The sequence below is a fragment of the Pristiophorus japonicus genome, chromosome 4, assembly GCF_044704955.1.
Source record: "Pristiophorus japonicus isolate sPriJap1 chromosome 4, sPriJap1.hap1, whole genome shotgun sequence".
NCBI lineage: Eukaryota > Metazoa > Chordata > Chondrichthyes > Pristiophoridae > Pristiophorus > Pristiophorus japonicus.
Genome location: NC_091980.1, coordinates 2,795,314 through 2,810,498, shown reverse-complemented (window position 1 = coordinate 2,810,498; position 15,185 = coordinate 2,795,314). Strand labels below are relative to the sequence as shown.

The following is a 15,185-nucleotide window of genomic DNA, read 5'->3' as shown; positions in this document are numbered from 1 at the left end:
GCAGGCAGTAAAGGGGGGAGTGGGACTGAGGGAGGAGCAGTCAGTAAAGGGGGGAGTGGGACTGAGGGAGGGGCAGGCAGTAAAGGGGGGAGTGGGACTGAGGGAGGAGCAGGCAGTAAAGGGGGGAGTGGGACTGAGGGAGGAGCAGTCAGTAAAGAGGGGAGTGGGAATGAGGGAGGGGCAGGCAGTAAAGGGGGGAGTGGGACTGAGGGAGGGGCAGGCAGTAAAGGGGCGAGTGGGACTGAGGGAGGGGCAGGCAGTAAAGGGGGGAGTGGGACTGAGGGAGGGGCAGGCAGTAAAGGGGGGAGTGGGACTGAGGGAGGAGCAGGCAGTAAAGGGGGGAGTGGGACTGAGGGAGGGGCAGGTAGTAAAGGGGGGAGTGGGACTGAGGGAGGAGCAGGCAGTAAAGGGGGGAGTGGGACTGAGGGAGGGGCAGGCAGTAAAGGGGGGAGTGGGACTGAGGGAGGGGCAGGCAGTAAAGGGAGTGGGACTGAGGGAGGAGCAGGCAGTAAAGGGGGGAGTGGGACTGAGGGAGAGGCAGTCAGTAAAGGGGGGAGTGGGACTGAGGGAGGAGCAGTCAGTAAAGGGGGGAGTGGGACTGATGGAGGGGCAGGCAGTAAAGGGGCGAGTGGGACTGAGGGAGGGGCAGGCAGTAAAGGGGCGAGTGGGACTGAGGGAGGGGCAGGCAGTAAAGGGGGGAGTGGGACTGAGGGAGGGGCAGGCAGTAAAGGGGGGAGTGGGACTGAGGGAGGAGCAGTCAGTAAAGGGGGGAGTGGGACTGATGGAGGGGCAGGCAGTAAAGGGGCGAGTGGGACTGAGGGAGGGGCAGGCAGTAAAGGGGGGAGTGGGACTGAGGGAGGGGCAGGCAGTAAAGGGGGGAGTGGGACTGAGGGAGAAGCAGTCAGTAAAGGGGGGAGTGGGACTGAGGGAGGGGCAGGCAGTAAAGGGGGGAGTGGGACTGAGGGAGGGGCAGTCAGTAAAGGGGGGAGTGGGACTGAGGGAGGGGCAGGTAGTAAAGGGGGGAGTGGGACTGAGGGAGGAGCAGGCAGCAAAGGGGGGAGTGGGACTGAGGGACGGGCAGTCAGTAAAGGGGGAGTGGGACTGAGGGAGGAGCAGGCAGTAAAGGGGGGAGTGGGGCTGAGGGAGGGGCAGGCAGCAAAGGGGGGAGTGGGACTGAGGGAGGGGCAGGCATTAAAGGGGGGAGTGGGACTGAGGGAGGAGCAGGCAGTAAAGGGGGGAGTGGGACTGAGGGAGGAGCAGTCAGTAAAGAGGGGAGTGGGAATGAGGGAGGGGCAGGCAGTAAAGGGGGGAGTGGGGCTGAGGGAGGGGCAGGCAGTAAAGGGGGGAGTGGGGCTGAGGGAGGGGCAGGCATTAAAGGGGGGAGTGGGACTGAGGGAGGGGCAGTCAGTAAAGGGGGGAGTGGGACTGAGGGAGAAGCAGGCAGTAAAGGGGGGAGTGGGACTGAGGGAGGAGCAGTCAGTAAAGAGGGGAGTGGGAATGAGGGAGGAGCAGTCAGTAAAGGGGGGAGTGGGACTGAGGGAGGGGCAGGCAGTAAAGGGGGGAGTGGGACTGAGGGAGGGTCAGGCAGTAAAGTGGGGAGTGGGACTGAGGGAGGGGCAGTCAGTAAAGGGGGGAGTGGGACTGAGGGAGGGGCAGTCAGTAAAGGGGGGAGTGGGACTGAGGGAGGGGCAGTCAGTAAAGGGGGGAGTGGGACTGAGGGAGGAGCAGGCAGTAAAGGGGGGAGTGGGACTGAGGGAGGGGCAGGCAGTAAAGGGGCGAGTGGGACTGAGGGAGGGGCAGGCAGTAAAGGGGGGAGTGGGACTGAGGGAGGGGCAGGCAGTAAAGGGGGGAGTGGGACTGAGGGAGGAGCAGGCAGTAAAGGGGGGAGTGGGACTGAGGGAGGGGCAGGCAGTAAAGGGGGGAGTGGGACTGAGGGAGGGGCAGGCAGTAAAGGGGGGAGTGGGACTGAGGGAGGGGCAGTCAGTAAAGGGGGAGTGGGACTGATGGAGGAGCAGGCAGTAAAGGGGGGAGTGGGACTGAGGGAGGAGCAGGCAGTAAAGGGGGGAGTGGGACTGAGGGAGGGGCAGGCAGTAAAGGGGGGAGTGGGACTGAGGGAGGGGCAGGCAGTAAAGGGGGGAGTGGGACTGAGGGAGGGTCAGGCAGTAAAGGGGGGAGTGGGACTGAGGGAGGGGCAGTCAGTAAAGGGGGGAGTGGGACTGAGGGAGGGGCAGTCAGTAAAGGGGGGAGTGGGACTGAGGGAGGGGCAGTCAGTAAAGGGGGGAGTGGGACTGAGGGAGGGGCAGGCAGTAAAGGGTGGAGTGGGACTGAGGGAGGGGCAGGCAGTAAAGGGGCGAGTGGGACTGAGGGAGGGGCAGGCAGTAAAGGGGGGAGTGGGACTGAGGGAGGGGCAGGCAGTAAAGGGGGGAGTGGGACTGAGGGAGGAGCAGGCACTAAAGGGGGGAGTGGGACTGAGGGAGGAGCAGGCAGTAAAGGGGGGAGTGGGACTGAGGGAGGAGCAGGCAGTAAAGGGGGGAGTGGGACTGAGGGAGGGGCAGTCAGTAAAGGGGGGAGTGGGACTGAGGGAGGGGCAGGCAGTAAAGGGGGGAGTGGGACTGAGGGAGGAGCAGGCAGTAAAGGGGGGAGTCTGAATGAGGGAGGAGCAGTCAGTAAAGGGGGGAGTGGGACTGAGGGAGGGGCAGTCAGTAAAGGGGGGAGTGGGACTGAGGGAGGGGCAGTCAGTAAAGGGGGGAGTGGGACTGAGGGAGGAGCAGGCAGTAAAGGGGGGAGTGGGACTGAGGGAGGAGCAGTCAGTAAAGGGGGCAGTGGGACTGAGGGAGGGGCAGTCAGTAAAGGGGGGAGTGGGACTGAGAGAGGAGTAGGCAGTAAAGGGGGGAGTGGGACTGAGGGAGGGGCAGGCAGTAAAGCGGGGAGTGGGACTGAGGGAGGGGCAGTCAGTAAAGGGGGGAGTGGGACTGAGGGAGGGTCAGGCAGTAAAGGGGGGAGTGGGACTGAGGGAGGAGCAGGTAGTAAAGGGGGGAGTGGGACTGAGGGAGGGGCAGGCAGTAAAGGGGGGAGTGGGACTGAGGGAGGGACAGTCATTAAAGGGGGGAGTGGGACTGAGGGAGGAGCAGGTAGTAAAGGGGTAGTGGGACTGAGGGAGGGGCAGGCAGTAAAGGGGGGAGTGGGACTGAGGGAGGGGCAGTCAGTAAAGGGGGGAGTGGGACTGAGGGAGGAGCAGGCAGTAAAGGGGGGAGTGGGTCTGAGGGAGGGGCAGGCAGTAAAGGGGCGAGTGGGACTGAGGGAGGGGCAGGTAGTAAAGCGGGGAGTGGGACTGAGGGAGGAGCAGTCAGTAAAGGGGGGAGTGGGACTGAGGGAGGGGCAGGCAGTAAAGGGGGGAGTGGGACTGAGGGATGGGCAGGCAGTAAAGGGGGGAGTGGGACTGAGGGAGGGTCAGGCAGTAAAGGGGGGAGTGGGACTGAGGGAGGAGCAGGTAGTAAAGGGGGGAGTGGGACTGAGGGAGGGGCAGTCAGTAAAGGGGGGAGTGGGACTGAGGGAGGGGCAGGTAGTAAAGGGGGAGTGGGACTGAGGGAGGGGCAGTCAGTAAAGGGGGGAGTGGGACTGAGGGTGGAGCAGGCAGTAAAGGGGGGAGTGGGACTGAGGGAGGGGCAGGCAGTAAAGGGGGGAGTGGGACTGAGGGAGGGGCAGTCAGTAAAGGGGGGAGTGGGACTGAGGGAGGGGCAGTCAGTAAAGGGGGGAGTGGGACTGAGGGAGGGGCAGTCAGTAAAGGGGGGAGTGGGACTGAGGGAGGGGCAGGCAGTAAAGGGGGGAGTGGGACTGAGGGAGGGGCAGTCAGTAAAGGGGGGAGTGGGACTGAGGGAGGGGCAGTCAGTAAAGGGGGGAGTGGGACTGAGGGAGGGGCAGTCAGTAAAGGGGGGAGTGGGACTGAGGGAGGGGCAGGCAGTAAAGGGGGGAGTGGGACTGAGGGAGGGGCAGGCAGTAAAGGGGCGAGTGGGACTGAGGGAGGGGCAGGCAGTGAAGGGGGGAGTGGGACTGAGGGAGGGGCAGTGAGTAAAGGGGGGAGTGGGACTGAGGGAGGGGCAGTCAGTAAAGGTGGGAGTGGGATTGAAGGAGGGGCAGGCAGTAAAGGGGGGAGTGGGACTGAGGGAGGGGCAGGCAGTAAAGGGGCGAGTGGGACTGAGGGAGGGGCAGTCAGTAAAGGGGGGAGTGGGACTGAGGGAGGAGCAGGCAGTAAAGGGGGGAGTGGGACTGAGGGAGGGGCAGGCAGTAAAGGGGGAATGGGACTGAGGGAGGGGCAGGCAGTAAAGGGGGGAGTGGGACTGAGGGAGGGGCAGTCAGTAAAGGGGGGAGTGGGACTGAGGGAGGGGCAGGCAGTAAAGGGGGGAGTGGGACTGAGGGAGGAGCAGGTAGTAAAGGGGGGAGTGGGACTGAGGGAGGAGCAGGTAGTAAAGGGGGGAGTGGGACTGAGGGAGGAGCAGGTAGTAAAGGGGGGAGTGGGACTGAGGGAGGGTCAGGCAGTAAAGGGGGGAGTGGGACTGAGGGAGGAGCAGGCAGTAAAGGGGCGAGTGGGACTGAGGGAGGGGCAGGCAGTAAAGGGGGGAGTGGGACTGAGGGAGGGGCAGTCAGTAAAGGGGGGAGTGGGACTGAGGGAGGGGCAGTCAGTAAAGGGGGGAGTGGGACTGAGGGAGGGGCAGTCAGTAAAGGGGGGAGTGGGACTGCGGGAGGAGCAGGCAGTAAAGGGGGGAGTGGGTCTGAGGGAGGGGCAGGCAGTAAAGGGGCGAGTGGGACTGAGGGAGGGGCAGGCAGTAAAGGGGGGAGTGGGACTGAGGGAGGAGCAGGCAGTAAAGGGGGGAGTGGGACTGAGGGAGGGGCAGTCAGTAAAGGGGGGAGTGGGACTGAGGGAGCGGCAGGCAGTAAAGGGGGGAGTGGGACTGAGGGAGGGGCAGTCAGTAAAGGGGGGAGTGGGACTGAGGGAGGGGCAGTCAGTAAAGGGGGGAGTGGGACTGCGGGAGGAGCAGACAGTAAAGGGGGGAGTGGGTCTGAGGGAGGGGCAGGCAGTAAAGGGGCGAGTGGGACTGAGGGAGGGGCAGTCAATAAAGGGGGGAGTCGGACTGAGGGATGAGCAGGCAGTAAAGGGGGGAGTGGGACTGAGGGAGGAGCAGGCAGTAAAGGGGGGAGTGGGACTGAGGGAGGGGCAGTCAGTAAAGGGGGGAGTGGGACTGAGGGAGGGGCAGGCAGTAAAGGGGGGAGTGGGACTGAGGGAGGGGCAGGCAGTAAAGGGGGGAGTGGGACTGAGGGAGGAGCAGTCAGTAAAGGGGGGAGTGGGACTGAGGGAGGAGCAGTCAGTAAAGGGGGGAGTGGGACTGAGGGAGGGGCAGTCAGTAAAGGGGGGAGTGGGACTGAGGGAGGGGCAGGCAGTAAAGGGGGGAGTGGGACTGAGGGAGGAGCAGTCAGTAAAGGGGGGAGTGGGACTGAGGGAGGGGCAGTCAGTAAAGGGGGGAGTGGGACTGAGGGAGGGGCAGGTAGTAAAGGGGGGAGTGGGACTGAGGGAGGGGCAGGCAGTAAAGGGGGGAGTGGGACTGAGGGAGGGGCAGGCAGTAAAGGGGGGAGTGGGACTGAGGGAGGGGCAGTCAGTAAAGGGGGGAGTGGGACTGCGGGAGGAGCAGGCAGTAAAGGGGGGAGTGGGTCTGAGGGAGGGGCAGGCAGTAAAGGGGCGAGTGGGACTGAGGGAGGGGCAGTCAGTAAAGGGGGGAGTGGGACTGAGGGAGGAGCAGTCAGTAAATGGGGGAGTGGGACTGAGGGAGGAGCAGGCAGTAAAGGGGGGAGTGGGACTGAGGGAGGGGCAGGCAGTAAAGGGGGGAGTGGGTCTGAGGGAGGGGCAGGCAGTAAAGGGGCGAGTGGGACTGAGGGAGGGGCAGTCAGTAAAGGGGGGAGTGGGACTGAGGGAGGGGCAGTCAGTAAAGGGGGGAGTGGGACTGAGGGAGGAGCAGGCAGTAAAGGGGGGAGTGGGACTGAGGGAGGAGCAGTCAGTAAATGGGGGAGTGGGACTGAGGGAGGGGCAGGCAGTAAAGGGGGGAGTGGGACTGAGGGAGGGGCAGGCAGTAAAGGGCGAGTGGGACTGAGGGAGGGGCAGGCAGTAAAGGGGGGATTGGGACTGAGGGAGGAGCAGGCAGTAAAGGGGGGAGTGGGACTGAGGGAGGGTCAGGCAGTAAAGGGGGGAGTGGGACTGAGGGAGGAGCAGTTAGTAAAGGGGGGAGTCGGACTGAGGGAGGGGCAGTCAGTAAAGGTGGGAGTGGGACTGAGGGAGGGGCAGGCAGTAAAGGGGGGAGTGGGACTGAGGGAGGGTCAGGCAGTAAAGGGGGGAGTGGGACTGAAGGAGGAGCAGGTAGTAAAGGGGGGAGTGGGACTGAGGGAGGGGCAGTCAGTAAAGGGGGGAGTGGGACTGAGGGAGGGGCAGGCAGTAAAGGGGGGAGTGGGACTGAGGGAGGGGCAGTCAGTAAAGGGAGGAGTGGGACTGAGGGAGGAGCAGGTAGTAAAGGGGGGAGTGGGACTGAGGGAGGAGCAGTCAGTAAAGGGGTGAGTGGGACTGAGGGAGGGGCAGGCAGTAAAGGGGGGGAGTGGGACTGAGGGAGGGGCAGTCAGTAAAGGGGGGAGTGGGACTGAGGGAGGAGCAGGCAGTAAATGGGGGAGTGGGACTGAGGGAGGGGCAGTCAGTAAAGGGGGGAGTGGGACTGAGGGAGGGGCAGGCAGTAAAGGGGGGAGTGGGACTGAGGGAGGGGCAGGCAGTAAAGGGGGGAGTGGGACTGAGGGAGGGGCAGTCAGTAAAGGGGGGAGTGGGACTGAGGGAGGAGCAGGCAGTAAAGGGGGGAGTGGGACTGAGGGAGGGGCAGTCAGTAAAGGGGGGAGTGGGACTGAGGGAGGGGCAGGCAGTAAAGGGGGGAGTGAAAGCGGGGACCTTACTGTGTGTAAATAGTGAAAGATTGTTTCCACTGGTGGGCAAATGGGGAACAAGGGGACAGAACCCAGGGATTCTCACTGGAAGAAACAAGAGGGAATATCGAACATAAGAATTAGGAGCAGGAGTCGGCCATTTGGCCCCTCGAGCCTGCTCCACCATTCAGTGAGATCGGGGCTGATCTTCCACCTCAACTCCACTTTCCCGCCCGATCCCCATATCCCATGTTATCCCTAAACTCCAAAAATCTATCGATCTCAGCCTTGAATATACTCAGCGACTGAGCCTCCACAGCCCTCTGGGGCAGAGAATTCCAAAGATTCACCACCCTCTGAGTGAAGAAATTCCTCCTCATCTCAGTCCTAAATGGCCGACCCCTTATCCTGAGACTGTGACCCCTGGTTCTAGACTCCCCAGCCCGGGGGAAACACCCTCCCTGCATCTACCCTGTCAATCCCCCTCAGAATCTGTATGTTTTAATGAGGGAAGGGAGGAGGAAGACTTCCCTGCTCCTATACTCAAATCCCCTCGCTATGAAGGCCAACATACCATTTGCCTTCTTCACCGCCTGCTGTACCTGCATGCCAACCTTCAATGACTGATGTACCATGACACCCAGGTCTCGTTACACCTCCCTTTTCCTAATCTGCCGCCATTCAGATAATATTCTGCCTTCGTGTTTTTGCCACCAAAATGGTTAACCTCACATTTATCCACATTATACTGCATCTGCCATGCATTTGCCCACTCACCTAACCTGTCCAAGTCACCCTGCAGCCTCTTAGCATCTTCCTCACAGCTCACACTGCCACCCAGTTTAGTGTCATCTACAAACTTGGAGATATTACACTCAATTCCTTCATCTAAATCATTGATGTATATTGTAAATAGCTGGGGTCCCAGCACTGAGCCCTGCGGCACCCCACTAGTCACTGCCTGCCATTCTGAAAAGGACCTGTTTATCCCGACTCTCTGCTTCCTGTCTGCCAACCAGTTCTCGATCCCCGTCAGTACATTACCCCCAATACCATGTGCTTTGATTTTGCACACCAATCTCTTGTGTGGGACCTTGTCAAAAGCCTTTTGAAAGTCCAAATACATCACATCCACTGGTTCTCCCTTGTCCACTCTACTAGAAACATCCTCAAAGAATTCTAGAAGATTTGTCAAACATGATTTCCCTTTCATAAATCCATGCTGACACTGGACCGATCCTGTCACTGCTTTCCAAATGCGCTGCTATTTCATCGTTAATAATTGGTTCCAACATTTTCCCCACTACTGATGTCAGGCTAACCGGTCTATAATTACCTGTTTTCTCTCTCCCTCCTTTTTTAAAAAGTGGTGTTACATTAGCTACCCTCCAGTCCATAGGAACTGATCCAGAGTCGATAGACTGTTGGAAAATGATCACCAATGCATCCATTATTTCTAGGGCCACTTCCTTAAGTATTCTGGGATGCAGACTATCAGGCCCCGGGGATTTATCGGCCTTCAATCCCATCAATATCCCCAACACAATTTCCCGCCTAATAAGGATTTCCTTCAGTTCCTCCTTCTCACTAGACCCTCGGTCCCCTAGTATTTCCGGAAGGTTATTTGTGTCTTCCTTCATGAAGACAGAACCAACGTATTTGTTCAATTGGTCTGCCATTTCTTTGTTCCCCATTATAAATTCACCTGAATCTGACTGCAAGGGACCTACATTGGTCTTCACCAATCTTTTTCTCTTCACATATCTATAGAAGCTTTTGCAATCAGTTTTTATGTTCCCAGCAAGCTTCCTCTCATACTCTATCCCCTCCTCCCCCCCAAGTCCTCCTCTGCTGAATTCTAAATTTCTCACAGTCCTCAGGTTTGCTGCTTTTTCTGGCCAAGTTATATGCCTCTTTCTTGGATTTAACACTTTCCTGAATTTCCCTTGTTAGCCGCGGTTGAACCACCTTCCCCGTTTTATTTTTACTTCAGACTGTTGAAGTTCATCCATGTGATCTTTAAATGTTTGCCATTGCCTATCCACCGTCAACCCTTTAAGTATCATTCGCCAGTCTATTCCAGCCAATTCACATCTCATACCGTCGAAGTTACCTTTCTTTAAGTTCAGGACCCTAGTTTCCGAATTAACACTGTCACTCTCCATCTTAATACAGAATTTTACCATGTTATGGTCGCTCTTCTCCAAGGGGCCTCGCACAACAAGATTGCTAATTAGTCCTTTCTCATTACACATCATCCAGTCGAGGATGGCCAGCTCTCGAGTTGGTTCTTTGACATATTGGTCGAGAAAACCATCCCGAATACACTCCAGGAAATCCTCCTCCACCATATTGTTACCAGTTTGGTTAGTCCAATCAATATGTAGATTAAAGTCGCCCATGATAACTGCTGTACCTTTATTGCACACATCCCTAATTTCTTGTTTGATGCTGTCCCCAACCTCACTACTACTGTTTGGTGGTCTGTACACAACTCCCACCAGCGTTTTCTGCCCGTTGGTATTCCGCAGCTCCACCCATACCGATTCCACATCATCCTAGCCGTGAATCCTTAAGCAAAGAACCGATGAAGTACATACAGCTGCCGGCAGGGGGATCTCTCGGGTCGGTCCATCATGGGCTGTGCCCGCCAGTTTTGGTGTGTGAAGTCCAGGCACAGATCGGGCTCTGCCTCAGGCTCTCAGCTCAGAATAGTCCCCCTCACACGGAGCCTGAGCCGGAGCAGAGTCCCAGGAGACGGGGAGAGAGAGCAAAGAGAATCAAAGCAGCTCCCACCTCTGGTTTCCCCCTTGTACATCGCTTCCCACCTTCAGTTCCCCATCCCCCACTGCCTTCTGCTTTCCCCTCTGTCCATCGCACCCCCACCCTCCGTTTCCCTCGGTTTCCCCCGGTCCCGGTTTTCCCTGGGAACGTTGCACTGTCGGAGGGGCAGTACTGAGGGAGCGCTGCATTGTCGGAGGGGCAGTACTGAGGGAGCGCTGCATTGTCGGAGGGGCAGTACTGAGGGAGCACTGCACTGTCGGAGGGGCAGTACTGAGGGAGTGCTGCACTGTCGGAGGGGCAGTACTGAGGGAGTGCTGCACTGTCGGAGGGGCAGTACTGAGGGAGTGCTGCACTGTCGGAGGGGCAGTACTGAGGGAGTGCTGCACTGTCGGAGGGGCAGTACTGAGGGAGTGCTGCACTGTCGGAGGGGCAGTACTGAGGGAGCGCCGCACTGTCGGAGGGGCAGTACTGAGGGAGCGCTGCACTGTCGGAGGGGCAGTACTGAGGGAGCGCCGCACTGTCGGAGGGGCAGTACTGAGGGAGCGCTGCACTGTCGGAGGGGCAGTACTGAGGGAGCGCCGCACTGTCGGAGGGGCAGTACTGAGGGAGCGCCGCACTGTCGGAGGGGCAGTACTGAGGGAGTGCTGCACTGTCGGAGGGGCAGTACTGAGGGAGTGCTGCACTGTCGGAGCGGATTCAATATGGTTCCACATAAGTGATTGTCAGAAAAGTTAAAGTGTGTAGAATTGAAGGCAAAACTATTTGGCTGGTTATCCGATCTGTTGACAATGGGTATGAATTCGAATTGGAAGCAGGTGAGTCGTGGTGTCCCACAAGGATCTGTGCTGGAGCCTCAACTATTCACTATATTTATTAATGACTTCGATAACGCAATAATGAGCCATATATCCAAGTTTGCCGATGACACAAGGACTGCTGGCACAGTAAGTAGTGTGGATGGGGGCATGGAATTACAGAGACACTGACAGATTCAGTGAGTGGCTGGAACTGTGGCAGATGGAGTTCACCGCAGGTCTGTCTGAGCTCATCCATTTTGGACCAAAAAGGACAGATCCGAGTTTTATTTGAATGGTGAAAAGCTGGGAACAGTGGAGGCCCAAAGAGATCTCAGGGTCCGTGTACACAGATCACTAAAAGGTAGTAGCCAGGTACTAAAAATAATCTAAAAGGCCCATGGAATCTTAGCCTTTATATCCAGAGGGCGAGAGTATAAAGGGAGGAAGGTTTGCTGCAGCTGTATGAAGCCCTGGTTAGACCACACCTGGAGCACTGTGTGCATCTCTGGGCACCGTACCATAGCAAGGGTATATTGGCCTTGGAAGGAACACAGCGCAGAGTCACCAGAATGTTAGCCGGGCTCCACTCCAAGGGTTAGATTATGAGGGGAGATTACACAGACTCGGCTTGTATTCCTGGAATATAGAAGGTTAAGGGGCGATTTGATTGAGGATTTTAGGATTGTGAAAGGAATTGATCGGGTAGAGAGAGAGAGAAACATTATCCGCTGGTGGGGAAGTACAGGACAAAAAGAAAAGAAAGACTTGCATTTATATAGCGCCTTTCACGACCAATGAAATACTTTTGGAGTGTAGTCACTGTTGCATTGTGGGAATCGCAGCAGCCAATTTGCGCACAGCAAGCTCCCACACAGCAATGTGATAATGACCAGATAATCTGTTTTAGTGATGTTGATTGAGGGGCAAATATAGGCCCCAGGACACCGGGGATAACTCCCCTGCTCTTCTTCGAAATCGTGCCCTGGGATCTTTTACATCCACCCGAGAGGGCAGACGGGGCCTCGGTTTAACATCTCATCTGAAAGACGACACCTCTGACAGTGCGGCGCTCCCACAACACTGCACTGGAGTGTCAGCTTAGTTTTTTTGGTGCTGTAGTCCCCTTGGAGTGGGACTTGAACCCACAACTTTCTGACTCGGAGACGAGAGAGTGCTGCCCACTGAGCCACAGCTGACACTTTCTAAGGGGACAGAGGGACATAACGTTAAAGTCCAGGAGTGATGTTAGGAAACACTTCTTTAAAGAAATGTCGAACTCTTACCCACAAAAAGCAGTAGATACGCGCTCAATTCATCATTTTAAATCTGAGGTCGATAGATTTTTGCTAGAGCAGAGAATACATTGATCTGGTGCCATGACGGGTGGATGGAGTTCGGTCACAGATCAGCCCTGATCTGATCGAATGGTGGAACTGGCTGGAGGGGCTGAATGGCCTCCTCCTGTTCCTGTGTTCCTTCATCCCCTGGTACCATTCCAGTGAATCTCCTCTGCACCCGCTCCAAAACCTTGAAATCCTTCTTAAAATGCAGTGCCCACAATCCTCCACTGAGGCTTATTTGACAGCACCTCTGACAGTGCAGCACTCCCTCCGTATGGGAGTGTCAGCCGTGCAGCACTCCCTCCGTATGGGAGTGTCAGCCGTGCAGCACTCCCTCCGTATGGGAGTGTCAGCCGTGCAGCACTCCCTCCGTATGGGAGTGTCAGCCGTGGAGCACTCCCTCCGTATGGGAGTGTCAGCCGTGCAGCACTCCCTCCGTATGGGAGTGTCAGCCGTGCAGCACTCCCTCCGTATGGGAGTGTCAGCCGTGCAGCACTCCCTCCGTATGGAAGTGTCAGCCTGGACTATATGCTCAAGTCTCAGAAGTGGAGCTTGAACTCGTGACCTTCTTAATTGTCTTCCGTCGTTTGGATGAGACGTTTAACCGAGGCCCCGTCTGCTCTCTCAGGTGGATGTAAAAGATCCCACGGCCACTATTGGAAGAAGAGCAGGGAAGTTCTCCCCGGTGTCCTGGGGCCAATATTTATCCCTCAATCAACATCACAAAAAACAGATTATCTGGTCATTATCACATTGCTTTTGTGGGAGCTTGCTGTGCGCAAATTGGCTGCCGCGTTTCCCACATTACAACAGTGACTGCACTCCAAAAGTACACAATTGTATGGGGATCAAGGGGTATGGCGAGAAAGCAGGAATGGGGTACTGAAGTTGCATGTTCAGCCCTAAACTCATTGAATGGCGGTGCAGGCTCGAAGGGCCGAATGGCCTACTCCTCCACCTATTTTTTATGTTTCTATTGGCTGTGAAGCGCTTTGGGACATCCGGTGGTCATGAAAGGTACTATGTAAATGGAAGTGTTTACATTCTTTCTTTCTTTGCAGCGAGAGCGCCAAGAACTGAGCCCCGGGTTGTGATCTCAGCCTCACACCTTCTCCTTGTTGACGAGGTTGAATGATGAAATGTGGGCTGTTTGTGTCTTGCAGAAAAAGCTCACCATGAAAGGCTCGATCGAAATCTCTAAGATCAAGTGTGTGGAGATTGTACTGAGTGACATCGGCTTCCCTTGCAGCTACAAGTACCCGTTCCAGGTAAGGTCGCCTTCGTCCTATCCTCATCGCCTTGGACAACTTTAACTGAACCGCTTCACAGTCCAATTCACCCTCAATTTACACTTTCCAAATCTTCCTCCAAGTACGTTTATGATAAAAAGCGGCTGTTCAGTGAGGACCTTAAATCTGAGAGGCTCACTAGATTAATCCCTGGGACAAGAGGGTTGTCCTATGAGGAGAGATTGAGTAGACAGGGCCTGTACTCTCTGGAGTTTAGAAGAATGAGAGGTGATCACATTGAAACTTACAGATTCTGAGGGGGATTGACCGGGTAGATGCAGGGAGAGTGTTTCCCCCGGGCTGGGGAGTCTAGAACCAGGGGTCACAGTCTCAGGATAAGGGGTCAGCCATTTAGAACTGAGATGAGGAGGAATTTCTTCACTCAGAGGGTGGTGAATCTTTGGAATTTTCCCACCACCGAGGTTAGGCTGACTGGCCTGTAATTACTCGGTCTATCCCTTTCTCCCTTTTTAAACAAAGGTACAACATTAGCAGTCCTCCAGTCCTGTGGCACCACACCTGTAGCCAGAGAGGATTGGAAAATGATGGTCAGAGCCTCTGCTATTTCCTCTTTTGCTTTTCTTAACAGCCTGGGGTACATTTCATTCGGGCCTGGGGATTTATCCACTTTCAAAGCTGCTAAGCCCCTTGATACTTCCTCTCTCACTATGTTTATCTCGTCTAATATTTCACACTCCTCCTCCCTCATTGCAAAGTCTGCATTGCCCCTCTCTATTGTGAAAACAGATGCAAAGTATTCATTAAGAATCATACCCACATCTTCTGCCTCCACACACAGATTTCCTTTATAGTCTCTAATAGGCCGCACTCTTTCTCTAGTTATCCTCTTGCTCTTAATGTATTCATAAAACATCTTTGGGGTTTCCCTGGTTTTACTTGTCAATATTCTTTCATGCTCTCTCTTTGCATTCCTGATATCTTTTTTAATTGCACCCCTTATACTCCTTCTTATACTCCTCTAGAGTCTCTGCAGTATTGAGCTCCCGGTATCTGTCATAAGCCTCCCTTTTTTACTTTATCCTACCCTGTATGTCTCTTGACATCCGGGGGCTCTAGATTTGTTAGCCCCACCATTTTTCTTTAAGGGCACATACTTGCTCTGTACCCTCAGGATCTCCTCCTTGAATGCCTCCCACTGCTCTGGCACTGATTTACCATCAAGTAGCTGTTTATTGTCCACTTTGGCCAAATCCCATTTCAGCTCAGCAAAATTGGCTTTACCCCAATTGAGAACTTGTTCCCTGGTCTATCTTTGTCCTTTTCCATAACTACCCTAAATCTAACTGAATTATGATCACTTGCACCAAAATGCTCTCCCACCGATACCCCTTCCATCTGCCCCTCTTCATTCCCCAATCACCGCAGAATACCCAGCCTCCGACCTGGTCTTGTTGCCACAGTATTTATGTGGCTGGTCCAGTTAAGTTTCTGGTCAATGGTGACCCCCAGGATGTTGATGGTGGGGAATTCGGTGAAAGTAAACTGTTGCATGTCAAGGGGCGGTGGTTAGACTCTCGCTTGTTGGAGATGGTCATTGCCTGGCACTTGTGTGGTGTGAATGTTACTTGCCACTTATCAGCCCAAGCCTGAATGTTGTCCAGCTCTTGCTGCATGTGGGCACGGACTGCTCCATTATCTGAGGAGTTACGAATGGCACTGAACACTGTGCAATCATCAGTAATCATCCTCACTTCTGACCTTTTGATGGAGGGAAGGTTCTGAGCTGCCTTTCATGAACTCCTGTGGTGTGGTATGTCCCACGTTCAATTGATGAATGTAAGTTTTTAATATGCAGAATGGGGGTGGAGTTAGGAGTGAGACATCAGAAATTCGCACCACAGCACTACCTACTGACCAGAGCCTGCAACTCCATCGTTACAGGTGACTGTTTACATAGCCAGTTTCAATGTTAAAAACGTGACCAAAATTCATGACAGCATCAAGTGTGCGAGTAAACTAACTTTTTTAATAATAAGTCTCGACTCTGTTGCTGATATAAATGCTTT

The 15,185-nt window shown here is 55.6% G+C and overlaps 1 protein-coding gene across 1 annotated transcript in view; it reads left to right on the top strand.

Moving 5' to 3' along the window:
* Positions 1 to 15,185, top strand: part of LOC139261941 (tyrosine-protein kinase ITK/TSK-like) — a 98,766-nt gene that overhangs the window by 19,794 nt on the left and 63,787 nt on the right. The window contains exon 2 of the mRNA XM_070877109.1: positions 13,033 to 13,137. Within this exon, the coding sequence (XP_070733210.1) occupies positions 13,033 to 13,137 (105 nt within the window). The remainder of the gene's footprint in view (positions 1 to 13,032; positions 13,138 to 15,185) is intronic.